Source organism: Crotalus tigris, unplaced genomic scaffold, assembly GCF_016545835.1.
Source record: "Crotalus tigris isolate CLP2741 ecotype Arizona unplaced genomic scaffold, ASM1654583v1 scf7180000018053.2689490, whole genome shotgun sequence".
In the NCBI taxonomy this organism is placed as follows: Eukaryota; Metazoa; Chordata; class Lepidosauria; order Squamata; family Viperidae; genus Crotalus; species Crotalus tigris.
Window position 1 is genome coordinate 1,142,213 of NW_024096796.1, and position 25,471 is coordinate 1,167,683.

The 25,471-nt window shown below is 36.6% G+C and overlaps 2 protein-coding genes across 8 annotated transcripts in view; one reads left to right on the top strand and one right to left on the bottom strand.

Moving 5' to 3' along the window:
• The window catches only part of SAP130 (Sin3A associated protein 130), a 28,109-nt gene extending 14,777 nt beyond the window's left edge, over positions 1-13,332 (bottom strand). For 2 of the 6 annotated variants that reach the window (XM_039347157.1, XM_039347155.1), the window contains exons 1-13: positions 13,135-13,326; positions 10,734-10,848; positions 10,359-10,594; positions 8,741-8,908; positions 8,356-8,467; positions 6,477-6,619; positions 5,884-6,008; positions 5,370-5,520; positions 4,990-5,080; positions 4,494-4,598; positions 2,873-3,014; positions 1,707-1,825; positions 405-707 (exon numbers count right to left, since the gene is read on the bottom strand). In XM_039347157.1, the coding sequence (XP_039203091.1) occupies positions 405-707; positions 1,707-1,825; positions 2,873-3,014; positions 4,494-4,598; positions 4,990-5,080; positions 5,370-5,520; positions 5,884-6,008; positions 6,477-6,619; positions 8,356-8,467; positions 8,741-8,908; positions 10,359-10,594; positions 10,734-10,842 (1,804 nt within the window). In that variant the 5' untranslated portion in view covers positions 10,843-10,848; positions 13,135-13,326. Of the gene's footprint in view, positions 1-404; positions 708-1,706; positions 1,826-2,872; positions 3,015-4,493; positions 4,599-4,989; positions 5,081-5,369; positions 5,521-5,883; positions 6,009-6,476; positions 6,620-8,355; positions 8,468-8,740; positions 8,909-10,358; positions 10,595-10,733; positions 10,849-13,134 lie in introns of all 6 variants that reach the window. The other 4 variants (XM_039347159.1, XM_039347158.1, XM_039347154.1 and 1 more) reach the window with 4 other exon arrangements.
• Positions 13,333-14,567: 1,235 nt separating this feature from the next.
• The window catches only part of UGGT1 (UDP-glucose glycoprotein glucosyltransferase 1), a 50,592-nt gene continuing 39,688 nt past the window's right edge, over positions 14,568-25,471 (top strand). For both annotated transcript variants that reach the window (XM_039347152.1, XM_039347153.1), the window contains exons 1-9: positions 14,568-14,791; positions 16,255-16,391; positions 16,779-16,861; positions 17,180-17,310; positions 18,060-18,172; positions 19,114-19,288; positions 20,665-20,761; positions 23,350-23,428; positions 23,638-23,738. In XM_039347152.1, coding sequence (XP_039203086.1) covers positions 16,267-16,391; positions 16,779-16,861; positions 17,180-17,310; positions 18,060-18,172; positions 19,114-19,288; positions 20,665-20,761; positions 23,350-23,428; positions 23,638-23,738 — 904 coding nt within the window. In that variant the 5' untranslated portion in view covers positions 14,568-14,791; positions 16,255-16,266. The remainder of the gene's footprint in view (positions 14,792-16,254; positions 16,392-16,778; positions 16,862-17,179; positions 17,311-18,059; positions 18,173-19,113; positions 19,289-20,664; positions 20,762-23,349; positions 23,429-23,637; positions 23,739-25,471) is intronic.

The window sequence follows — 25,471 nt, forward strand, 5'->3', positions numbered from 1 at the left end:
GGTATGCTTTCAAAATTCTTTGCATACTACCGTATATTCCGGCATATAAGGCGACCCGGCGTATAAGACGACCCCCGACTTCGGTGCCGAGTCACATGCCTAGAAAGTCGTCTTATACACCAGAAACTACAGTTATTTCCGGCGTATACGACGACTCGGCGTATAAGATGACCCTCGACTTCGGTGCCGATTTTAACGCTTGCAAAAGTCATCTTATACGCCAGAAAGTACGGTATTACATTTTATGGAAATTTGTTTTTATACTGTTGATGATTTTGTTTTAGGTTTAATGTCTGCATCTTACTTTTATGCTTTTAAATTTTATGTTGTAATCTACAAAAAACTAATTACCGGAAAATATATCTATATCTATATATCACAAATAAATCAGAATAAATAAAAACCTGATGTCTTGGTTTCAGTTTGTGGTTGCTGAGGCCCCAGTGGTGTGGTTTGAAGACCTTGAGTGCCAATTGGTGTAGCTGGATGTAGGCCTTGGGTTCCAATTGGCGTAGACTGTATTCCTTGAGCACTGATGGGTGCTGGCTGTATCCCCTGTGCACCAATTGGTGTAGACTGGATGCCCTGTATATGACGGGCGTGGGATGCATCTACTGTCATCAGCTGCATAGGATTAAGATGCACTGTCGAAGCTACTCCTACTCCAGTCTGAGCTGCTATGGCAGAATTGGGAGCCTGGGCTGAAACTGGAACAACATGCTTAATAAATATTCTGGTTTGTGTGGGAGTAATTAAGTACAATGTTCTCAAATGCACTTCATACCTGATAATGTAATTATATATCAGTAGTTTGATTGTTGCAAAAGTTTAAGATTTATGTGAATCAGGTTTAGCTTTAAATCCACACAATGACTATACTGTTTCATGTTGCTAAATATATTATAACTTGCATGAACATGATTAGTGCCACTAAACTTAAATTATTTGCTTTTACACCAACTCAAGAAAATATAAGTCAATTCATATCCCAGCTCCATTCATCACAGCATGTTTAATTAGCCAAATTATTATAGTAGATGATACAGTCTAGTATAGATAAAAACAAACCATATAATTGCGGAACTCATGTAATAATACAGTGATGTGAATTTGAATCAGAAAGTATCTGTTTCAATATTCTTTGAACTTAAACTTATTGGATTGTTTTACCTTGTATTTTCCAACAATGCAATTTATACTTACAATGGAGAGAGCTTGTTTGCATAACATTCAATCCAAGCTCATTGCCAGAGTTGTTTCTTTGCAATGCATAAATCAGAATATTAATCTCTTATATGATGTTTGTAATTATTACTAAATAATTCATGTGGCTAACCTGGACACTTAGAAAAGCACTGAAAAGGCATTTTTCATATAGATTTCAGATTTTTATTAGTCATCTACCATTAAGATTGCTTATTTACCTCTGAAGAACCTAGTTGAATAAATTACTAACATTTTGTTGTAAGCCAGCCAAAGACGTTGGATATGATGGGTGGCAAATAAAATTTCATAAATAAATAAATATCTAACAGTTTCAAAGTTTTCTTATATTATTTTAATTAAGCAAAAGATGATGAATGTCTTTTTCTACTTCTGTGTTCGGTGGCCACACTTTCACCTTAAACATTGTTTTTATGTATAAAGTTATACTGCTGTTCTAAGTAAAGCACCATTGTAAATTAGAGAAATTAGTGAATTCTTACCGGGATATTGGCGGATAGTGGATACAGAGCTGGTAATAGGTGTGTAAGTGTGGGCAGCCAAAGGATACGAAGGAGGATATGTTGGTAAGAAATACTGAAATTGAACAGGCACTGACTGTCTATAGGAGTAGAAATGAAAATTATTAAATATAGTCTTGCAATTAAATCTATTTAATAAATTATAGTTATGATTACTACATTTTATTATAATGCAAATTATAGATCTTATTTGTTAGCTTATTTGGAGACAACAGATTTGAAAAAAAGTTTAGAAGGGCATTTGAAAAGTTTGTGGAAGCAACTCATTTTTTTCTATACTTTGCTACATTATAATCCAATTAAAAGAATAAATATGGGGGTAAAGGAAAGGATTTTTACATATTACTTGTTTAATGCCTTGGTGTTTTTTTTTTTTTTTTTTTTTACAAAAAATCTCTCCATTCGGTTGGTAATTAATCTAGGACAGCACTGTATACATTTGACAAACTTTAGAAATGCATTTTTAAGCACATACATATTACAATCCATTCCTAAATACAGCCGGGTTTGACATGCAGCATTTGACAAGGAGCATTATAGGTATGGTAGTACTTGACTTATGCTCACAGTTGAGAACAGAATATCTGTCATGAGTTATTGCAGACATTAGTTGAGTCATTGCGTGTAGTCCTAAGTCAAGTTATCATGGTCATAAGTGCAAAATCATCTTTACCAACTGGCTAAAAATATAGCAAATTGCGATCACATGACTGCAGAATGTTGCAACAGCTCCTAACTGCGTACCAGATGCCAAGTGTCTAAATTGTGATCATGTGACCATAACAGCAGGGTGATAGTCATAATTTCAAATTTAGATCGTAAATGACATTTCCAAAGGTTGTCATTAATTTGTACTGTCATTAAGTGAATGATTGTAAGTGGAGAATTGCCTGTATTTACTATTAATTATCCTTCATTTCCTTGCATCTACATTATTGAAGCAACATAATGCAAGGTATTTTCTGTCTTCATTACCTAAATGGGTTTGTGCCCAGGAATTTTAATTCTTTCAAAATCATAACAGATATCCAATAGAATTACACAAAAGATTAATTGTTTTAGAAACTGTAATAATATAGATTCCATGTAGAGAAGATTAAGATCCTATATAAAAAAATCTCAGTTACCTATTATCATTTCTAGCTTCCATTGCCACTGGATTTGGAGATGCACGGTGACTAGATATGGGAATGAGATTACTCCTTTCTGCTGTATAATCAGACTGGATGCGGGGAGAGGTATGTGTGATTTGCTGGGGGACGACTTTAGCTGCACAGTAATAAGAGACAATCCAGTTATTCACCAAACTCAGTAAACTAAGACTAAAAAAATAACATTATGTAGAAGATGATGTTCAGGGAACCAAACCTCTCTGTATTGTCCTTTTAACAGAAAGATGTTCCATGATAATTTAGAGCTGAAAACAGGCATTTTCAACTGGGTAGAAATGTGATATATACAATTCATAAAGTATTATATAGGCAAAGAGATACCTATAGGGCTACTGAAGGAAAATGAAGGATGAATCTAACCAGATATGATTCTATTAAGACTTTACTTGTGGGGTTAAGAGCAGTGAAACATCATTATTTCTCTGCCCTTTTTGTGTCATCTAGTGGCCTGTTTCAAAATCACCAGGTCCCTCCTGGGACAGGCAGCTCACGTGATCAACTTCGGGGCCATGCAGAAAAATTTATAGAACACCTGATGGACAGTCACTTGTATCTGTTCTCAATTGGAATCCATGCATGGTGCGGGTCTATTAGAATGCCTGGGGAAAGGACTTCCCAGTTATCCAGAAACAGTTTGACCCTCTTGGTCCTGATTAAGTGGATAGGGTGTTCAGTGCTGTTAGTGTAACCACCTATCAATTAGATCCCTGTCCCTCCTGACTGGTGAAAGCTTCCAGGACAGCAACTACCAGATAGGTTTAGGCAATGATATGATTTTCACTTCAGGATGAATGTTTCCATGGTTAGGCGGCAGTTGTGGCTAGGAGATCCTTTGCACAAATATATGCTGTGTGCCAGTTGTGCCCTTTCCTGGATCTTGTGTCCCTGCATACAGTCACTCAAGCACTCAGAGCTACTCTTGAGTATTCAGAAGCTACGACTGGTACAGGATATAGCGATGTGGACAGTTCTTGGGGCCCCTATAGTGGTTCAGGTTGCATTGCTGTTGGCTTCTGGGTCCAATTCAAGATGTTGGTTATCATCTTTAAAGCCCTTCACGGCATGGCTCCAGGCTATCTGAGGAAACATCTCATCCAAACAGAAGTGGCTCAACCACCCATGTCGGCAAAAGGGGAATGCTGTAAACCGCATCAACTAAGGAATTCCAACTGGTGGGATACAGGAAAAGGGCCCTTTCTGTCCTCCAAAACATCATGCCCTCCAATGTGAGATTCACACCCATCCTTTTGGCCTTCTGAAAAGACCTGAAGACCTGGCTCCACCAACTGACCTGGGGCCCCACTGGGGGCATGTCATTCTGGAGGTGATTAATGAACTATTATCTTCCCCTGTATGCATCTTGCTCTCTTCCTTCCCATTTTGTCAATTTTAAATCAATTTTAGTGATATTTATCGTTTTAACATTTTGTTTTTATGATTATAAGCCACCTCTAGGCTAGATTGGTGGCATATAAGTTTAATAAATAATAAATTGCCTACCTCTGGGAAAAACAAAAATAATACTTAAATATTACAAATCAAATTACAGTATAATATAAAAACAGAACCTACTCACCAACTGGGATGTTTGAAGTGGTCACAGCTGTTGCATGGGATGAATGTGAGGGCATAGTCACAGTGACAATTGTGCTAGTGGCTGCTTGAGTGTGAGGTATGGGACCTAGAAGAAAAATGTAACACAATTAAATCTTTGTTTAGAAAATGTCAATGAATATAGATGAGAAGAACAGAATAATCTATGCAAGAAAATATATTCTATTGATAGAAGCAAAGTAAAAGGAATGTCAAGCAGTATTGTTCACATGGTATTACACTGTGGGGCTAATTAAAAGGGATATACCCCAAATTCTAGCCCTTATTTGTGCCCCTACAATATTGCTTTCTCCCAAAATGTTTCATATGGCTCATGACCACCAAAACGTTGCTACTCTCACTCATTTCATTATTGTGAAAGACAAAATATTTTGTTTGAGCAGGGTTTTGCAACATTAAAAACTAGTTTTTCAGTTTTACAAATAGTTCCGAAGAAATGCTGAACCACAGATACTTACCAGCTGTAGTCACAGAAGGAATAGTATTTGTTGCTAAAATTGGTGCCACAGTTGCTGCTGCTACTGGAGTACCAGTACTAAAAATTGTTTTCTGTAGAGAAAAAAGTTGTATATGAAAAACTGTTGAAAATGTGCTTTAAAATCTTACTGTATCAGCTTGCACTAGTCGCCATGCTATTAGCCCTTACAAAACATATGTGGTTAAAGCCATGGTTTACTGAATAAAGTAACAAATGATCTCAGTTAAGCTGTCACTGAGCATAATATGCAGCAATTGAGATCATGCAATTTATTAAGTTAAAAAAACCTTCACTTGCTTTCAAAATGTGATTGTGAATGCCCCAATGGAGAACTGTTGGGTTGTATTCATAATAATTTACCTGAGCCATGGGGTGAAGCTGTTGTTTTTGTGTTCCTATGGCTGGATGGGAAGGTAAAGTAATTCTGGTTGCTGTATCCCTTGGCTGGGCAGGACGCTGAATACTGATAGGTGCAGAAGGTGGGTGCTGTTGAATTGACAGTGCTGGCCGACTGTTAAAAAAAAGGTTATTGTACTTAGGATAATTAAAAGACACAAGAGATATCATGACTTAAGATGTGCATTATCTAAATTAACATGTCAACAGCAAGAACTATCCTCTTGGAACATGAATCAGGATGATTTCATATTACATAGACAACTTACAGTGCATGGAAGCTGATTAGCATAGCAAAATACTGTGCACAAATGGCTTGGCTCATGGAGCAATTATCTAAGAAGGCAATCTGAAACAGCTTCTAAATAGGAGTATCATGCAAAGTGATCCTCTAGTGCAAACAGACCAACATGCCAATACATATATACATTCCAATTATATACTTGGTCTACTTAATGCCGTGTTCTGTAGCGGTTACCTGAGAGTAGATTCTGTAGCATGTGTGGTTGTTGTAGTAATAACAGGTGACTGAGCCCTTGTGGCTGAGACTGTTGCAACTACAGCAGGCGGAATAGTACTTGAAGTTGTCACAGCAGGCCGAGACTATGTAGGCATGAAAAAAATAGCATCTTATCAGCATTGCAATTTTGTCATTGTAAGAACTTTCAACTATTTCAGAATCTGCTTCTTTAAAAAATGAGACCTGATATTTAAGTTATATCCTAAATAATATGAAGCTGTATAAAATATGGTAAAAATTGTCAGAAGGCATTATTTTTAGAGCAGTAGAAAAGAAAAAAATGTATGACCAACCTTAAAAGAATAAAAAAATACTTTACATATAAATAAGTTTCAAAAATTAATCAACTACCACACTGAAGCTCTTAAATAGAAAGGCATCTTGAAGTTCATTATTAAGTATATTTTATTTACAGTAATTTCTCCAAAACTATTCCTATAAGAAGTTGCCAGATTTCCCAGATTATTTATGCAGTGAGCCACCAAATCTGCAAAGTGATTTCTTACTGAAAGAGACAACAGAGAAGCATTAAAACAATTAAATGACAATACCTCATGACTGCCACTTGCCTGGATAGGTTGATGAATGATATGCTGAACTGCTGGTTGAGCTGTTGCTGTATTTGGCAACTGTGAAGCTGGCCTCAAGACAGTTGTTACTTTAGAACTTGACATCACAGCAGCAGCAGCTGCACCTGAAAGAAACCAAACTCATATGACTGAACAACATTTAATGTTCCATTTTAAAAGTGTCAGATTAGTTGCATCTTTTATGCAGGAGACATGATAAAAAAACTAAGAAGGAATACTACCAGTACACATGATTCCAACTGTATACAACAGTGAGATTAGCCATACTTAAAACCACAGATTGGAAGAAGCCAATTGGGCCATCCAATCCAACATCTTGTGCAGAACTCCAAATTAGAGCATTCCTAACAAACCACCAAGTGGTTAATCTATCCAGTGAAGGAGAGCACATCATTTCCCTTGGAAGTTGGTTTCATTATCAATTCCATTATCATAAGGAAAAAAATGCTAACATTTAATTGTAATTTGCCTTCCCTTTAAGGCCATTATTCTGACTCCTGCATATGGGATGACAGAGACCATAGAGAACTTTTTTCCATGCAACTTTCTCTCAGAACCTTAAGCAGTGGTAGATTTATCCATACCTAGTCTCTTTTCAAGGCTAGATATATTCAGTCTCCTTAGTTTGGTCATATAAATATTTCCTGATGATACTGGATACTCCTTCATATTTCTTCAATTTTCTGTAATCTTGAACCAGCACTCAGTGTAGGCTCTGTCCAATGCCAAAGTCAATTCAACTACACACAGGAGGCTAGCCAGAATTATCAGGAAACTTTCATATGACCACACTAGGAAGACTTTTTTTATGCTTTAATTTTCACAATAGACTTATGATTTAGATTCCACAAATTTTTAAGGGCAGCTTATCTGTGGGTAGCACATTTTTATGGCATTTTGACTAAAAATTTGAAGATTGGCTTACCCACAGATGGTCTTATTCCAGAGTATATTCAGAATATGCCGTTACTTCTAAAATGTTATAGTGTATATACTTACAGATATCCTGAACCCAAGTTTTGACACCTAAAATTATTGGCTTATCTGCAATTATTTATGATATGTTATGTTCATAATTATTAGGAGTTATTAGAAAAAAATATTATTATTAAGGAAATATGCTGTTGACCTGGTTAAACCTTTTTTATGTTATCCTTGAAAAATGGAGAAATAGAGAAAGACCATATGACTTCAGCAGAACAAATACCACTATATGTATAAAACATTATCCATCTGGTTCAGAAGATCTGAAGTTATTTAATGTCAGAACATCCTCCCCATGTTTCTATGATTATATCAAAGAAATTCAGCCACTTCTTACAATTGCCCAATGGAACATATATCCTGCTTTCAAAGAAGATAAGTCTGACTTATTTTGATAATTGTTTGGATAAATTACAGTGGCTCATACACTGTGGTAAACCATGAACTATAACGTCACCATTTCAATCAGACTGCTAAGACAAACCTAAACAACTGTTCTTCTTAGAACTTAGCATAATGTGAATGCACTTCAAGATTAATTTCTTTAATGGGACTTGAAGTGGGAATCTCAGTGACTTTAACTGCAGTCAACCTTAACATACAATCATAACCATACTGTGATATGTCCTAAGCAACTGAATTTTTTTAAGATCAATGAAAAATTTCATAACACAAAGATGTATTATGATATCTACTCATGAGAACGTAGTTAAATAGAATTGCTTCAGATTCAACTCCAGCCTTCTCTAGATGCTTCACTTTAGGAGTAACATCTATATTAACCGTATCTAAAACTTACCCAAATGAGATTGCTATATAATCATTTGCTACAAGAAAATACAATTAAATTTACTACCTCGAGGCAAGTGAGAAGCTCCAATATGTAAGGGAGGTCCAGGAGCACTACTTCGGATAATTGACATCTGAACATTGGTTGTCATAATGTGGTGCACGCTATTGGGATGCCCCTGCATATAAAATAAAATAATTCTTTTTAAAAATTACATGAAAAATCTTGTGTAGAATTGATGGGAAAAGTTTAATTCACAAACTACAATTAACTTAATTGTATCGTTATTATACAATTACAATAACTATGGTTAATCTGAAGTTTGAAAGCAAATACAAAAGTAAAATTTAAGTATACATCTTTACAGTAGAAGCGTATTCAAGGCTTTTTCATTCTCTTCCATAGCCTTAAGAAATAAGCATTGTATTTGAGCAGGAAAAAAAAATAATACCTGTTGTCCACTTATTGTTGCTACAGGAATAGCAGATGCCTGTGGGATGCTACTCTCCATTGTTACATTAACCTGCCCAGGGACTTTGGTGGGACCAGACAGAGTAGATGGTGGTGCTGGTGGTGCTGGTGCAATAGGACGACTGGGTATTCCGGTCTTCAAAGAAGACTGCAAATAACATAAAGATACAATTGTTTGCTTTTTACATAGAAATAATATGAGTGTGTAACAGTTATTTTTCCTTGTGGCAGGAGCAGGCAACAAATAGCTTTTCAGATATTGCTGCGTTATAAACTCTCATCATCCCTTCCTACGGCCATGTTGCTAAGGTAGTTGGAATTTGGCAATATTTGGATGTCATTGTGTACCACTGCCTTAGAAGTTAGAATTGAAACACTAAAAGACAGCAAGCACCACCTATGCAAAGAAGCTGAAGAAACAGTGGACCACTTAGTTAGCTGCTGCAAGAACATTGCACAGGCTGACTACAAGCAATGGCATGACAGAGTAGCAACAATGGTGCATTGGAAGATCTGTAAGAAATATCATTTGCCTGCAAGCAAGAACTTGTGGGATTATATAATAGAGAAAGTAATAGAAAATGAAGAAGCTAAATTTACCCTGGGATTTTGGAATTCAAACAGATAGGCACCTGCCACATCTAGCAGTTAACAATTGTCAATAAGACAAAAAAGTCTGGATAGTGGATGTGGCAGTACTTGGAGACAGCAGAATGGAACAGAAGGAACTAGAGAAGATAACTAAATATTAAGACCTACAAATAGAAGTAGAACAACTGTGGCAAAAGAAAGCAAAGGTAGTACCATAGTCATAGGCACCTTGGGTGCAACCTAAAACAACTGAAGCACTATGTGCTTCAGCATTGACAAATTCACTATCAATCAACTGCAAAAGTTGGCTTTACTTGGGAACAGTTTATATCCTGCAATGATATCTGTCACACCATCAAACATCCACATCTGCCAATCCCAAATCCTTGGAAAGAACTTGATAGACAAAAATGCCAAATCCAATCTGAACATCTGGCTGACTTAGCAATGAACTGTAATAATAATTCATCAATCAATTGCAAAAGGCAGCTTTACTTGGAACAGTGTACATCCTATTCCTTAATAAAGACAGAAACGGACAGCAAGACAGCTGCCTCTGCAAAGCTGAAATTAGCTGCCACAAGATCACACAGATTGACTACACACCTTGGCGTGATAAAGTAACAACAATGGTGCATTGGAATATCTTCAAGAAATACCATTTGCCTGCAAGTAATAACTGGTGAGACCACAAAATAGACAAAGTAGTAGAAAGTGAAAATGCTGAAGTGCCCTTGGATTTTATAATTCAAACAAATAAATACCCCTAATAAGAAAAAATCAGGTTTAAAGTCTACATGTTTCCCCAGCATCTTTTCTAACCAAGTATGTATTTTTGTCCAATATTTCTTTGCTTTAACACATGTCCACCATAAATGATAAAAAGTTCCTGGTTTGTGATTACATTTCCAATATTTATCTGACATATTTTTAAACATTTTTGTTTATCTTGCTGGTGGCAAGTGCTATCTATAAAACATTTTGGGTAGTATACAAAATTTCATTACCTTGATAAGCCCCTCAGGAAAGGGAAGTGACACTGTTGGAGCCAAATGAGTTGGAGGAGCTGCCACTGTAACTGGTACACCAGATGGCACTGTATGGTGTTGAGTCAACATTTGCACTTGTGGATATGGTCGAACTACCACTGTTTCCTGCTTCTCTTCACGGGACTGAAGAGAGCCAGCAGGAACCACATGATCTCTGGGAGTCACTTCCAATTCTCGATTAGATTCATCACTCACTACCGGAGAAGGGGAAAAAACAGTATAGAAAAATTGAACTATTATGAAAGGTGACAATTTATTAAACTCTGTAAACATTCTATTTAGTTTCAGTAGATTTACTTCCATGGAACATCATTCTTGGTAAAAATGCCTTACCTGTTGTTGCTGGATTTATCAGTCCAATAGATCCACTGGTGGAGATTGGAGGAACTGGACCTAGACTTGTGGGAGGGGCTCCAGTACGGGGAAACTGCTGAGAACTCATTTCCACCTGTGAAGCAAACATGCAGTTGTAAGAAATTCAGATGCACACATTATGGAATACTTTTGTGAGAATTCTCAGTGAAATCTATTGCCTGCATTTTTGCTTTTATCATATTGTTATTTACAATTGACTTGTAAAGCACTCTCAAACCAAAATTCCAGTTATATAGTTCAAGCAGCTCAATTATGTTTATAATAAAATAAATGTATGAATGCAACAGCAGCTGGAAATCAAATCAGTTTTTAGACTGTTGAAGGAAAAGTCTTCATTATGGTTCAGTCCAAGCCGGGAATAAACAACATGGCGGCAACTGCTTTAGAAGGAAGATTGCAGTTTATTGAAGAGGAGAGCCAGACAGAAAGATGGCTCTGGAAGAAAAGAGAAAGAGCACATGTAGGGAGTTGGTTTTTATACCTTCTTAAGTCTTTTGTTTGGAGTTGTTCCTGTGGCATGAACTTTGACCTGAGTCTGAGTGTGCATTTTTGGCATCTGTGGTTTAATCCTATTATGTCCTGTCTTAAGAGTTTGTGTGGGGTATATAGATTTTAGGTGTCTTTTGTCTTTTTAATCTTCTAGCTTCAACCTTCCTGAATGGTTTACATCTGCATTTCTACAGAGCTGGTTTCTGCTTGGGGGAGGAAGACTTGGGGCTATTAAGAAAACTGGGCATGCTTTTCTGCCTCTTTAAGATCCTTTGAGGAAATATATTTTTCTGCCCTTTTAATATTTCCTTCTCTCAGGGGCTGACTTCCCACAAGACATTCAGGAGACAGCTATCAATGCTAAATAGTAATGTCAAACAAATCAACTAGTTCTGTTTATTCCAAAATAAGTTGCACTGTGTTCAGAGATAACCAATTAAGTTTGCAGAGAAAGAAGTTTTAAATGTGTTTGGAGTAAGTTTTTTCTATTGAAATCAGTTTTAGGAAGCGTAATAAATACCACTTCATAATCATGAACTTGTATAAGCCTGAAACTGCAGATAACTATCACTGACTTCATATTTTTGTAAAGTAATGCAATTTTATATACATGTTTCTGGAAATAATCCTCATTAAACTAATTTAGGAGAGGATGGCTGGCTGGGTAGCTGAGCTAAATGAGGGATAGATAGTAGTTCTCAAAGCGTTAAGAACAGTGTGTCCTCTAAATTGTTTCTTCCTTCCTAGTGGATATAAAACATTTCTGTTTCAAAGTCTGAGAATGAAAGCATAACAAGGAACACCACTGTCTAACTAACAGGTGCCAGACTGAAGAGGAAAAATTGGTTATTTCTGAGAACTGCAAGCAGATATTTCTTAATCAATAGTCTTAAATTGTAAAAATGGTGCCATTTTTATCACACCATGGATCCACATTATATTGGTACTTTTTGTTGAAATTTTCCGAAGACTCAGTCAGTGGTCCTAGCCCGCGATTAGGTTCCCTGCGTTTCTCGTTAAGCTTTCAGTCTCCTGGACTCACAAACTACATTGCAGGCTTGCCCTAATGCAGGCTGTTAGGACACCCAGGGTGAACATAGTGCTGCAACTTCTATTCTACATGTTACAAATTTATATTTAAACGAAATGTGGCTCGCAGCCGCTCCAAGGCGACCTAGCCTCGCGCCCGATAGTAATGGGAACTTCGCCTTCCAAATAAGGCAGTCTAGGCTAAAGGCTGTTTCCAACTTTCTGTTTCGGAGAATGTCGCGATAGGAAGAGCTTTGAAGGTAAAGCTCTCCGACGAAAAGCGAATCATGACGAACGGAAAAATGCTCCCACAACTAGCGGCAAAGCCCACAATCAGACCCCAGCCAGAGGCGTCCCATGAAGCTCCTCCCTTTCTCTCAGATCTGGGCGGAATTATTCTCTTGAAATAAGTTCGGCCCACTGGCTTCGCCGTTAAAGTCCAGCCCCTTCTCTCACCGGCCAATTGGAAAATCTTATCTTCCAGCAGTTTACCAATCCGAATCAAAGAAAAGCACTACGTGCCAACCAATAGGGAAGTCCAGATTGGCTACGCCTGGTTACCAATAAGAAAATAAGTAATGGCTAATTAGGGCCAGCTAAAGCCCGCCTCCCATCCCTCCCTGGTCACTATGTGAAACAGACGCGCAGAATAAGGGACCCGGATGTTCAGACAGAATAAAAAAGCTGCAGCTACCGACAACCTCCCGCGCACAGCCTCTAGGAGAAAAGAGAAAGGGATCACTCGGGTTAATAGCTACTGATCCGTGACTAGAAGGAACGATGAGGGCTTCAGGCAGACCCCTATCTTCAAGGCCAGCCCTTCCCTCGACCCATGACTTACCTGCTGAGGAGGGCGCGGCGGAATCCCTCCGGAAAAACTCGCAGAAGCACTACGACCAGCACTGACACCGAGGGGGCTCAGTCAGGATTGTTGCTTCCGCTGCTGCAGCAAACCACCCCTCCCCCTTCAGATCGATTGGGTCTCGAGGTGTCCCGCCTACCGTGGTGATACTTTCGCCTCGTTGTGCGCGGCCATTGGCTGAGCCGCGGGTGTCAAAAGAGTCTTGGGAGTTGCAGTTCGACATCCGAACGGCGGCTAAGTCAGGTGTCGCGAGATGTTGAGGCAAAAGAAAGAAATGCGATTGGTCTTCTACAAGGAGGCGGAACAGCTACGCTTGTCTCCGCCCACTAGCCACAGGATTGGCTGACTATCTCCCGTGGAGACAGCTTTGGGAGGCAGAGTGCGGCTCTCCTGTTCCTAGAAGACGGCGGGAAATTGGGTTGCTGTCGGTCAATGGTAACAAAGATTGAACGCCCTTTTTATTTTTTGTTAGTTCACGTCTAGTCTTGCATAATCCAGCATGAATTGACACTAGATACATTTTTTTCAATTATAATGTAGTGGCTCCCTATTAGCATAACTTGTTTTTCAGTGCTTGAATGAACTGTGAATTTGGGGGATTCGCAATAAAAGCTCTGACCCTCAGAAATTCATGCTTATTGGAGGAGTCATATAATAAATGAGCTGACTACAGAAATAGATTGTGGATAGAGCAATGTTACCTTCTTGTAATTGCAGTCTAAAAACATAGGTCTTTAGAATCTGACCTCTGCTTTCATGTGCATTGCTTAAAAAAAGTGTGAAAAGGGACAGGGGCTTTCATTTGTGAGAAAAAAAGCTTAAATGATAAGTTTGGCTAAAAAAAACTGGAACAGAAAATTATCCTGGCCAGCATTTAAGTAATAATGCAATGCAATGCTCACTTTTCTGTTTTCTGAGATTTCTCCAGGCTGTGCTGTATAGGTAACCTAAACACGTTGAACAGGATGGAATGGAACGGAACACTCCTATATTCTGTTGCACAACTCTCTACATGCAGAGAGTTGGTACTCAATGAAAGAGATTTCCTTATTTGTGAATGTAAATGAGAATATATTCACAGGCAGAACGGCAAAATAATCCAGGATCCCGGAAGAACACGGCGATATTTGCAGCACTTTAGCTACTTCACAAAAGAGAGACAAACATTAGAAAACACGTTATTTAATGAGAAGACGTCGGAAGCCAACTTCCCACCGTCTTTTGGCGAACCCGAAAGCCCAGCTTTGCCTTCCGAAGTCGTATACCTGGAAAAGGGCAGCCAATCCTGGGGCTAGTAGGCGGAGACAAGCCTTCTAGGCGGCCAATTAAATTTCTCTCTTTTTTTTCTTGCTATCTCGCGACACTTGACTTAGCAGCCGTGCGGATCTCGAACTGCAATTCCCAAGGGTCTTTTCGCCACCAGGGGCTCAGCCAATGGCCGCACACAACGAGGCGAAAGTCTCACCACTGTGGGCGGGGCACCCGAGACTCAATCGTTCTGACGGTGGGGTAGGGTGGTTTGCTGCAGCAGCGGAAGCAACGCTCCCGAGTGAGCTCCTTCGGCGTCAGTGCGCGTCATAGCGCTTTTGGTGTTGGGAACGTTGCCGGGGGGATCTCGCCGCTCCTTAAGCAGCAGGTAAGGCAGTGGATCGAGGGAAGGACTGGCCTCGAGGACAAGCTCTGCCTCAAGGAACCCTACTGTCCTGCTAAACTTTACGTCAGCATTTCCCCTAGCCAGATGTCCTGGATTGTTTTCATCCCGAATCCTCACGCTTGCGTTGGGTGGGCATAATAGAAACTGCAGCATATCTGGTCTGTCACGCGTTAGGGGATCATGTTAAGTTTAGTTATGCACAATAACCTGCCATCGGTTTTAGACTGATAATGTGCTCACCCCGTTTCTTTTTCCTGTATTTGCAAAGAAAGTGCCTCCTGGTTTTTGTGCCAGTGTCATGTAATGTGCTTAAGCAATTAGGACTTTAAAAAAAAAAAAAAACTTGCTAGTTTGGCAGTTGGAAATGGAGCGTTAAGGCATCGTCCGATTTTTTACGAAATCTAAATGATCTGTGACTTTCTATGGAAGTAATGAGAATCTGAAACGCAGAAACCCTTTCTATGTGTCGGGAGGTAGAAGAATGAGGAGCGGAAAAGTCTGTGATGGGAATTTGTATCTGGTGATTTTGGTGCCTACAACTTTGTGTTTATATATTTATTGTATTAAACAAATAATACGGCTATCCATCCACTAGTAGGAACTCTGGAAGGCTAACAAATACACAAAACACAATACAATTATAAACTATTTGAATGCAAAAGCACTGATGCTTTGATAAAACTGACATCCATATTCAATCACACCATCAACTGCCTCACATCCTGATCCCTTTACCCGGGAAAGCCAGATTTTCACATTTTTCCTGAAGGCCAGCAGGTTTGGAACTACATGCATCTCTGGTGGGACTGGGGGTGGCTCTATCATAAGGCAAGGGCCATGACAGAGAAGGTATATTTCTGAAGTTCCCACCAAGTGATACTGTTTCATCAACAGTGCTCTAGTTGTATCATAAACCACTTCATACCCTGCAGTTCCTTTGAACATCAGGGGACCATCCATGCATAGAAAGTCTGCACAGCCATATTCCAATCTGAAACTGCTGTCACTTTCTTATTACAAAAAATGACTAAGAATTGAACAAACTGCACCAGAACTTCAGGAACTATTCCCAATTTCCTCTGGAACTCCACTGGGTTAAACTTCAATAAACCCCTACCTTATGTGGCCAGCATTTAAGGATAATTATCTGACACATGAGGGCACCAGACTGGTTACTCCTGATCTGTAATTTAAATCAAGATTCTCAATTGTCTAAGTGTTACTGGATTTTCTTCTATTTTTCTTTAGCAATGTTAGTATACAGGAATAATGGATGTTGAAATTTCTGTAGCATAGATTTTATTATCATTACATCTGTCCTGTAAGTTCTTTCAATTTTTGCATAGAATTTTTTTTGATAATCATTGGAAATCTTTTTACTATGGGTGGATGGTTTACATTTCTTAAGGACTGAATTTTAAAAATTCATATTTTCACTTTTTTAGTGCTTTTTTAAGATGGGGACTGTAAGTGCACTTATTGGAATTTGGATGACCTTTTCCCTAGTTGAAGCACATTCAAAAGCTGTTACAACATCCTTAACTACTAAGTGGTTTTCAACACCTCTGTTACTTGAAGCAAGGTAAAAATGTTGACAGTGTCTTTTTTCCCCTGAAACATTTTATGTGTATATATATATATATATATATATATATATATATATATATATATATATATATATATATATATAAAATCTCATTTATTCATGTTACAGTCTTGTATGTCTTAATACTATTATCATATGTTGCTATGAGTTGGATTGTCTTAGAAAGTTGATGAATCAATATATAAATTCAATATTGTAAATATATGCAGGTAAGCTAAGAGCACTGTTTTGCTTAAAAATGCCCAGTGAATTCATAACAAAATGACATTTGAATCAACGTCTTCTAAACTGCAGTGTTTTCTCCATTTTTAAATTTTAATGGATACAGTGCTACCTTTTTTAAATGAGACTATTTTTTTCCAGTGAATTTTTAGCAGAAGAAGATAACGAGAAATTCTGGAATTTTGTTGAGACTTGCCAAAACTTTCAGTCATCTAATCATGATGGTAATTGTTTTTATCCTTGTTTGGTTTATCAGTTAGATAAATTATTTAGCCTAGAAGATTGTTTTTTTTTAATTAAATAACTTCATTATAACTGCAGAATGTTATATTTAATATTTATAGTCAGAAGATCTGACTGTTCTGCAGGCTATGTGGACAGCAGTGATATTAGGCCTGCCTTAATTATTAATGGATTCTTTATTTTATGTTATGATTTTGCATTTTACCCTAGGCAATTGTATTCCTTATTGGAAGAAGCCTTGTTTGAAGTCCTTCTTGTCTTCCCCTAAAAACTAAATAATGTATCTTGTTTATTGGCAGGTAGTGATTATTCCTCTTACAATGCAGTGCTGCAAGCTGCTTCCCAGAGTCTTTCACCTTTGCAGCGGAACCTGTTGAAATTTGCTTTGTCTTTACGCTCTTATTCAGCCACAGTTCAAGCCTTTCAGCAGGTTAGATAAAACCTTGGGGACTTTATGTTGTATGTTTTTTTTTAAGCAATAATGCAATAGAAAAATAACAGGTCGCTTTTCCTTTTAACCTATTAGGACTAAACCTTAAAGTTGCATTCTCATTATTAAAATTGATTAAATTAATTGGCATCAAATTTGGTGTTATCCTAATAGCTATTCTCTATCCTTCCATTTTGCTCCCAATCGAAAAACAAAGAAATCATAATTCTGTAAAATTATTGCATGGAAATCCTCCTGTTTAGATTGGAACAGCTAAAATTGCAAAAGCAAATAACTCCTTTTTTATCTTTCTTATTTGACTGCCATTCTTACTATGAGTATGCATGAAAATAAAACAAATTTGCAAAGAGAAAAAAGTGCTAAAAGGGGTAGGAGAAGAAATGAAACCAGATTATTATAAGATTGTTTCCTGTTTTTTATATAGCTCAGTGATGATTTATTTCCTCAATTGTAAATGAAGTTACAATTTCTTTGTGGGATGTATGTCTGAAAAGATTGGAGACGTTGATTCTATATTACTTGTTTGTATCTACCTGGACTGAAAGCAGAAAAATTATGAAAAAGTTCTCATTCAAGTTATAGCCAGTCAAAATGATTCCTCTTTAACATTTCAAATTATGCTGTATAAATGAATGCACGAAGATACTGTACAAGAAGATCCCATTGCTCTGATTAAGATGAGATGGAGGCTATCATCATTTTATTAAAACAGATACATTTTAATACAGATAGCTGCTGATGAGCCTGCACCAGAACAATGCAATGCATTCTTTGTTGTTCATGGGGAGAAGACTTGTGAAGCCGAAAGACTTGGAACACTCATACAGACAGCATCCAAAAGGTTGTTTTTGTTTTTTTGCCAAGATACCCTAAAGATCTCATTTTAATAAATGACATCTTTATGTAGATATTATTTCTGGAGAATATGTAAACCCCGATAAAACATTCTTGCTCATTTTGAATGATTCAATATTACTTGGGAAATGTGGATGTGATCTTGAAAGGAATGGATATTTATCTGTGATTTCAGGATTACTGCACCAATGAGGGCATTTTGATCTTTTTTTAAAATAGTGATCTAAGAAATGGAAATAGTCTTTACAATTTAATATGAGGATTTTTGAAGATTAATTAGAAATGAGGAATAAGGGATTATTGAAAATATGTGGGAGGTCCCCACTCCCCTTATTCTGGTCTTGACTGTAATAAAGATTTAATTTGATATGTGAAGAGGCAAGCAAAAAATGCTCTCCTTCAAAGTCCTCATTCGTAAACTTCAGTCTGCTTGACTTAGCAAGCCAAGCCCCTAGAATTCTTTTCCGTATATTTTATAGCTTTCACATTTAGTGATGTATAGTATTCTTTCAGAAATAACTGTTAATAAAATAACATTTTGGGCTAATTTGGATCAAAGTATAATTTAATATATAATTTATAATTTAGGCCTTCTCCATTCAATTTCATCTGTTTTTCATTGGATTGGAGCTAAGGTTCTCCTACATGGTATTTCTCCTAATTTCTTCTGATAATATCCATTGTATACATATTTCCAAGGACAGTAAAACCTATGTCTTTTGGAGTATTAATTAGGCTTTCTTATTTCAGAAAACAGAACAATAAGTTTCATGTATACATGAATTGAAAGTCTATGTGTCTCTGTTGTCATCTGTGTGTGATCAAATATTGAATGACGACAGAGTAACCTTTATAAAATGTTCTTATATCTCTGGCACCTGGTTTAATAAAGCACTGCTTTTATTTATATATATTCTCTTGTTCCAGGCCAAAACCTTTTATGTTCAAAGGGGACCACAAGTACCCAGGAATAAACTCTGAAAGTCCCATTGTAGTCATGTATGCTGAGATTGGCTCAAAGCAGTTTTCTGAATTTCATAGACTTCTTGTATCAAAAGCCATTGCAGGAGAAATCAACTACATCCTTAGGCATTATGTTGCTGTAAGTTCTAATACCATCGTACAGAGCAATATTCATTGTTTAGAAATGTTTTATCTTTACTGTATTCCAGTCTAAAATTTTGTCTAAAGGCTTTTATGAAATCATAATAATTGCTCATACTGTTCCATAGTTATGTGGTTTTCTTTCACTATATATTTCTAAAGCATTTTGCAAAATACTTCATGATGTTTTTATTAGTTATGGATGGCATATTGGTAGCTAACTGAATAGCTGAGTGAAAATTAAAATGAAAATATCATTGTATTGCATTCTCATCAATCTGAATTTAGTTATTACTTAGATATCCAGAAGATTCAATTCTTAGTTTTCTACTTTTTAAAACATTTTACTAATGATTTAAGAGGTAGAGATTTTGAGATGATCCAAAATTGGATAAAGCAACTAATACTATACAAAATAAAAAAAATTAAAATGGTTTTGATCATTCAAGATGGGTTCAGAAAAGGCAGTTAATATTCCTGAAAGGATCTCATGGAGAACACTTAAATTCTGTTTTCTCTAGCAAGCAAAAGACAAAATAATGGATTAATCTTATAGAAAAATATAATCCACTTGAATTTTAGGAAAAACATCACAATTGTAAGACTGCTTTGCAGTGGAATAGTGATTTAGAGTAGTTAGGCTCTCATTCATTCATGTATTTGGGCAGTGGCTTCTATTAAAGCAGGGGTGTCAAACTGCCGGCCCGCGGGCTGGACGCGTCACATGGAAGCTGCACCCACCCTATTGCCGGCAATGGCAAACCCAGCCCGATACGTTGCGCGACATCACGTGACGTCGTGAGTTTGACATGCCTGTATTAAAGGAACGTGTTCAGAATGTTTCTGGTTAAAGCCTTCTTCATGTCTTTGGGTTCTCATTCTATTTCTTATGACTCCAGTGTTATTGTCCTGATTTGTGCACTGGATGTTATTAGTTAGCAGCTGAATATTTCCCTTCTATCAGTACTTACTCTCCAGCGTATAAGCTTGCTGAAAATGAATACAATTGTAATCAAAAGCATCACAATACTTTTGTCTAGAATAATGTTTTGTTCCAATTCATTTTTTACATTCCTGACTTGCTGGAGAATATCATGATAAGATTTTTAGATAAGTAGATCATTGTTTCTTCCTATCCAAAGGTACTTTCAAGAAAACAAGAGATTTCCTATTGCAGGTTGCTATGCAGAAGGCATAATTCTCCTTTGATCAAAGAAAGTTCTGAATTAATTTGTGAAGTATTTCATAGACAAGCCTCAGCATTGTTTAAATATGGTTGGATAATATAACATATCTTGCAAAGTTATAAAAAATTAATCTATCAAATGTTTTGTTGGACAATATTCATATGATTTTACCTTTATTTCTTTGTAGAATCCAAATAAAGAAAAAGTCTACCTGTCAGGCTACGGAGTAGAATTGGCCATTAAAAGCACAGAATATAAGGCTAAGGATGATACCCAGGTGAAAGGTGAATTCCTACCTTTAAAAGTAGTAATAGTTTCATGATGAAATAAGATATGATGAAAAGTTCATTGTGATTCTCTTCATAACAGTTTTTCAGGTCATTTTAAGGCTACTTATTTATAATCTTTGTTTCTTTATAGTATTTATATCCCTTTCTTTAGCTAGGAGTATTCTCAGTGCAATTTTCATATCAATAAAAGGTTTAAGGTTTACGAATGTAAAAAGTCATGATGTAAAAGAGAATGATAGCTTAGGTAAAAGAAGAAAAGGATCCCTTAGTACTCATTCTTAATGTTATAAGGACCGTAGGCCTTTTGTCCAAACTCAATGGAATTCCTGTGAAGAAAGAGAACGTCTGATGAATCTATCTTAGGACTGCAGCTGATAGAGATGCCATTTTTCTCTCTCTTCTCACAGTCCTTTGTTAATATATTTATCCCTATTCATTTTCTGTAAAGTGCGAGATTGTGAGTTCTAGTCCCACCTTAGCCGTGAAAGCCAGCTGGGTGATTTTGGGCCAGTCAGTCTCAGACCAGCTCACTACACAGGGTTGTTGTGAGGAAGATAAGATGAAGGAGTTTTACATATGTTCGCCGTCTTGAGTTATTTGTAAATGTTTAAAGGTGGGATATAAAGAAGTAAATGTTAATCATAAACTATCAACACTCAGAAAAAAAATCAGCAAATAACATTGTCCTTGTTGCTTGATTTTCTTGTTACTCTGGATTTGTCTCCTGGTTTCCTAAAGCAATATTAGACTAAATCAGGGAACTTGTTTTTAAATTTGACTATCTGCTTATATGATGAGCCATTTTTTATGCTGTTCTTTGGGTAGAGCCTCTGTTGAATTCTGAAGATGGTATCCAATTCCTTGACTTATGAATGATTTGTTGTATGACTTGCTACTGGCTTCTGAAGGATTTTTCTTAGAAACTCTTTCTTGGAGATTTGATACACACCAAAATCTAATACTATCATACAGTTACTTGCCTAGTGTGATTCTGCCTTTTTATTGAAAACAGCAAAATGATGTATGTATGAAAAGAACCAGTTTGGTGTAATAGTTAAGGTACTAGGCTAGAAACTGATAAACTGTAAATTCTAATCACACTTTAGGCATAAAGCCAGCAGGGTGACTTTGGATCACTCATCCCCTCCCAGGAAGTCCTAGGAAGAAAGAAATGGCAACTATTTCTGAAAAGCTTGCCAAGAAAACTGCAGTGATATGTCCAAAAAGTTGTTAGGAGTCAACACTGACTTGAAGGCATCCCCCTTACATGAAATTTACCCTATTTCATCAATATAATCCATCCTGATTGTTATTAATAGCTTTAAAATCTTGAAATTACATGAGAATGTATTGACTTTTCAAAATGTCTTATTTGACTGCTAATAAAAACTGTATTCTGATTGTTTCTGAGGCGAAATGAAGAATGACAACACTGTTGTACGCAGTTTGGTCAAGAATAGAATAGAATAGAATAGAATAGAATTCTTTATTGGCCAAGTGCGATTGGACACAATAAATTTGTCTCCAGTGCATAAGCTCTTAATATACATACAAGCAACAAGTGAAAAATCATGATCCTTATCATAAAATATGATTATCATAAATCATAAGACAGTGCTTAGTGATAGTCATAGGATACAAAACAAGCAATTAGCATAAATCATAAGATATAAACAACAAAGTCATAAAAAGCTAAGGAAATAGGTAATAGAAAAGATGAGAAGGATAATACTAGGATAATGCCCTACTAGGTTTGACATCCCAGGGCATAAGACATAGTTGTGAGAATTAGTTATTTAGAGTGATAGCATGGGGGGGGGGCGGAAACTGTCCTTGTGTTTAGTTGTTTTGGCATGCAATACCCTATCATCGTCTTGAGGGAAGAAGTTGAAACAGTTTATGTCCAGGATGGGAGGAGTCTAGATATTTTCGCAGCCCTCTTTCTGGGTCATGGAGTATAGATGTCCTCAATGGAAGTCAGGCTGGTTGCATTTATTTTTTCTGCAGTTCTAACTATCCATTGAAGTCTGTGTCTGTTTTGTTTGGTTGCTGTGCCAAACCAGACAGTTATAGAGATGCAAATGACAGATTCAATAATTCCTTTGTAGAACTGTATCAGCAACTCCTTGGGAAGTCTGAGCTTTCTGAATTGGCTTAGAAAGAACATTCTTTGTTGTGCTTTTTTGATGACGCTTTTGATGTTAGGTGTCCATTTTAAGTCATGAGTGACTTAAATGTGACTTCTTTTAGCTAAGAGAAAAGTTTTCAACATGAATCTCTGTTGATCAGGTTGATGAGGATCAGCATAAAAACAGAACTATCAAGGTAGTTGGGATAATTGGAAATTGCCGCCCTGTTAGAATGTGGCCTTGATAACAGGATACAAAATACAAAACCAAGATTAGTAATATGTGATTCCTAAGAAATGGGGTAATGATCATTATATTTTAAAAAGTATAGTGATTATTCTCGTGTTAGAAAAATAGAAATGACTTGCTTTTATCCTAGTCTGTCTTCTCTGTTATTGACTGCCTCCTATTTAGTAGAATAACTTCATAATTTACATGTTCATATTTTTGTAGGTACAGATATAAATTCAACAGTAATAGGTGACAATGACCCAATTGATGAGGTGCAAGGATTTCTGTTTGGGAAATTAAGGTAAAATAAAGTGTATATATATATATGGATAAATCTGCTGAACTTTTTTTATATTTCCAAATCAAACATTTCAAAATGTGGCTAGCAGTTTTGTTTTTCCCAAACTAAAACCTATAAGATAATGGAAAGGTAATCTAAATTCATATTGACCAGGGCAATTGTTTGTTTGTTTGATGACTGAGATAGATTGATGTTTTTTGCCTTATCAGGCAACTGCATTCCCATTTGGAAGAAGAGGTGAAAGAACTAAGAAAGCATCTTGTGGAAAGCACCAATGAAATGGCACCATTAAAAGTGTGGCAGTTACAAGGTAAACTATCCTTATTAGATTTGTCTTTTGTGTCTGTATTGGGCAAATCTGAAAAATGTCCTCAATGTAAACTTTATAGAGGCAATTGTCTCATCACAAATTGATCACATCCTTCCTTTGGTAGTAGTTCTTTTGTTATATATATATATATATATATATATATACATATACATATACATATATATATATATATATATATATATATATATATATATATATATATATTATTTCTACTTTTACAAACAAGTGCTTAATAGACAACGTGTTGACTGGGTCCATTAATAATTCTGTGGTACATATAAGCTTCTTCAAATTAAATCCAATAATTACACCATCCAATACCTCCTCTCTTCTTGCGGTAATAAACATTTTTCCACATTAAACAAATACAGTTCTTATTGTTATTAATAGATATACCGTTGAATATCAGCATTTATTACAGTTTTCTAATAATATCAATGACACCAGTTTATGATATCTTTTCTAACCAAAACATATCTTAATTGCATTTGCACTCAATATCCATTTGTTCAGTATCCTATTTTCACTTTTTTTTCAGTTTTAATTTCCTATCCGTATTCAAAATATGCCATCATTTATAGTTTCAAAACAAGTTATATTTGGGTAACCAAAAGCTTCCCTTATTCAAACTTCTTAGCATTTTATTATTTCCCTTTTCATGCCAAAATATGATATTCTGATTACCAATCTTATCTATCTAGTTATATTTCTATTTCTAGCAATCTATTCTTAACCATATTCAAATATCTAATTGATAATATAATATCCCCTCTAATAGGTCAAAGCTTCTGTTTTCTTCAGTCTTACTCTAGCTTTCTTCCTTTGCCAACTAACTTTCCAAGTCAGTGCATTTGGATCATCAAATAATTTTTCCTTTATTTTTGTGCATATTATTTGGAGCAAAAGGAACAAATTAGTTAAAGTATTTTTGGAAGAGCTAGCACATTGATACTCATTAAACAGCCTCCCTCCTCCAGTTCCCCACAGTTCTGGTAATAGCTCTGTCTTCCATTACATTGGCTTTCCTTCCTTGCCCTCCAGTATGCTCTGAAATCTTGGTTGATAAAATGTCTTTTCCATTTCCAATATTATCATTGTGTCTTCTAATTCTTCATTTGTCTGAGTCTGGCCATTTTTTCCTTTGGGTCCTCCATATTTGGGTCAGCTTTCTCTAGTTTTCATTCTATTTTCTGAGTTGCTAGTTCCTTCTCTGTGATTATTTTCTGGTTTGGAGGGCTTCCTTGGATCAAACGGGATGGCTGGTGTCCCCCCCCCCCACAATCAACAAGGGTCCCCTGCTTGCTTGTCGCCTCTATGGGGCAACTTTTAACCCTTTCCAGGGTCCCACAGCGGGGTGAAATCGAACGCGAAAGACGGAGCCCAATCTTCCTGCGCCTGTTCCGTCTCGACGTCAAAACCGGAAGCTCTTTGGTAGTAGTTCTATAACCTCAGCACAAAGTATTCTTATGACAACAAAATTATTCAGACATATAAATGTGTTTGGAAGTGATGCAAGATTTATTTCTGCTATAAACTGAAAGTTTGCAGGAACTCAAACCCAGCAGATATTGGCAGACATGTGAAGCCATCTTAAATGCATTTAGAATATGCTAATATTTGAAAAACAGCTTGTTCGAAGTTATTGTAAAATGCAAATAAGAGCATAGATTATATAGTAATAGAAACAAATACAATAAGTTTGTGATGTGTGG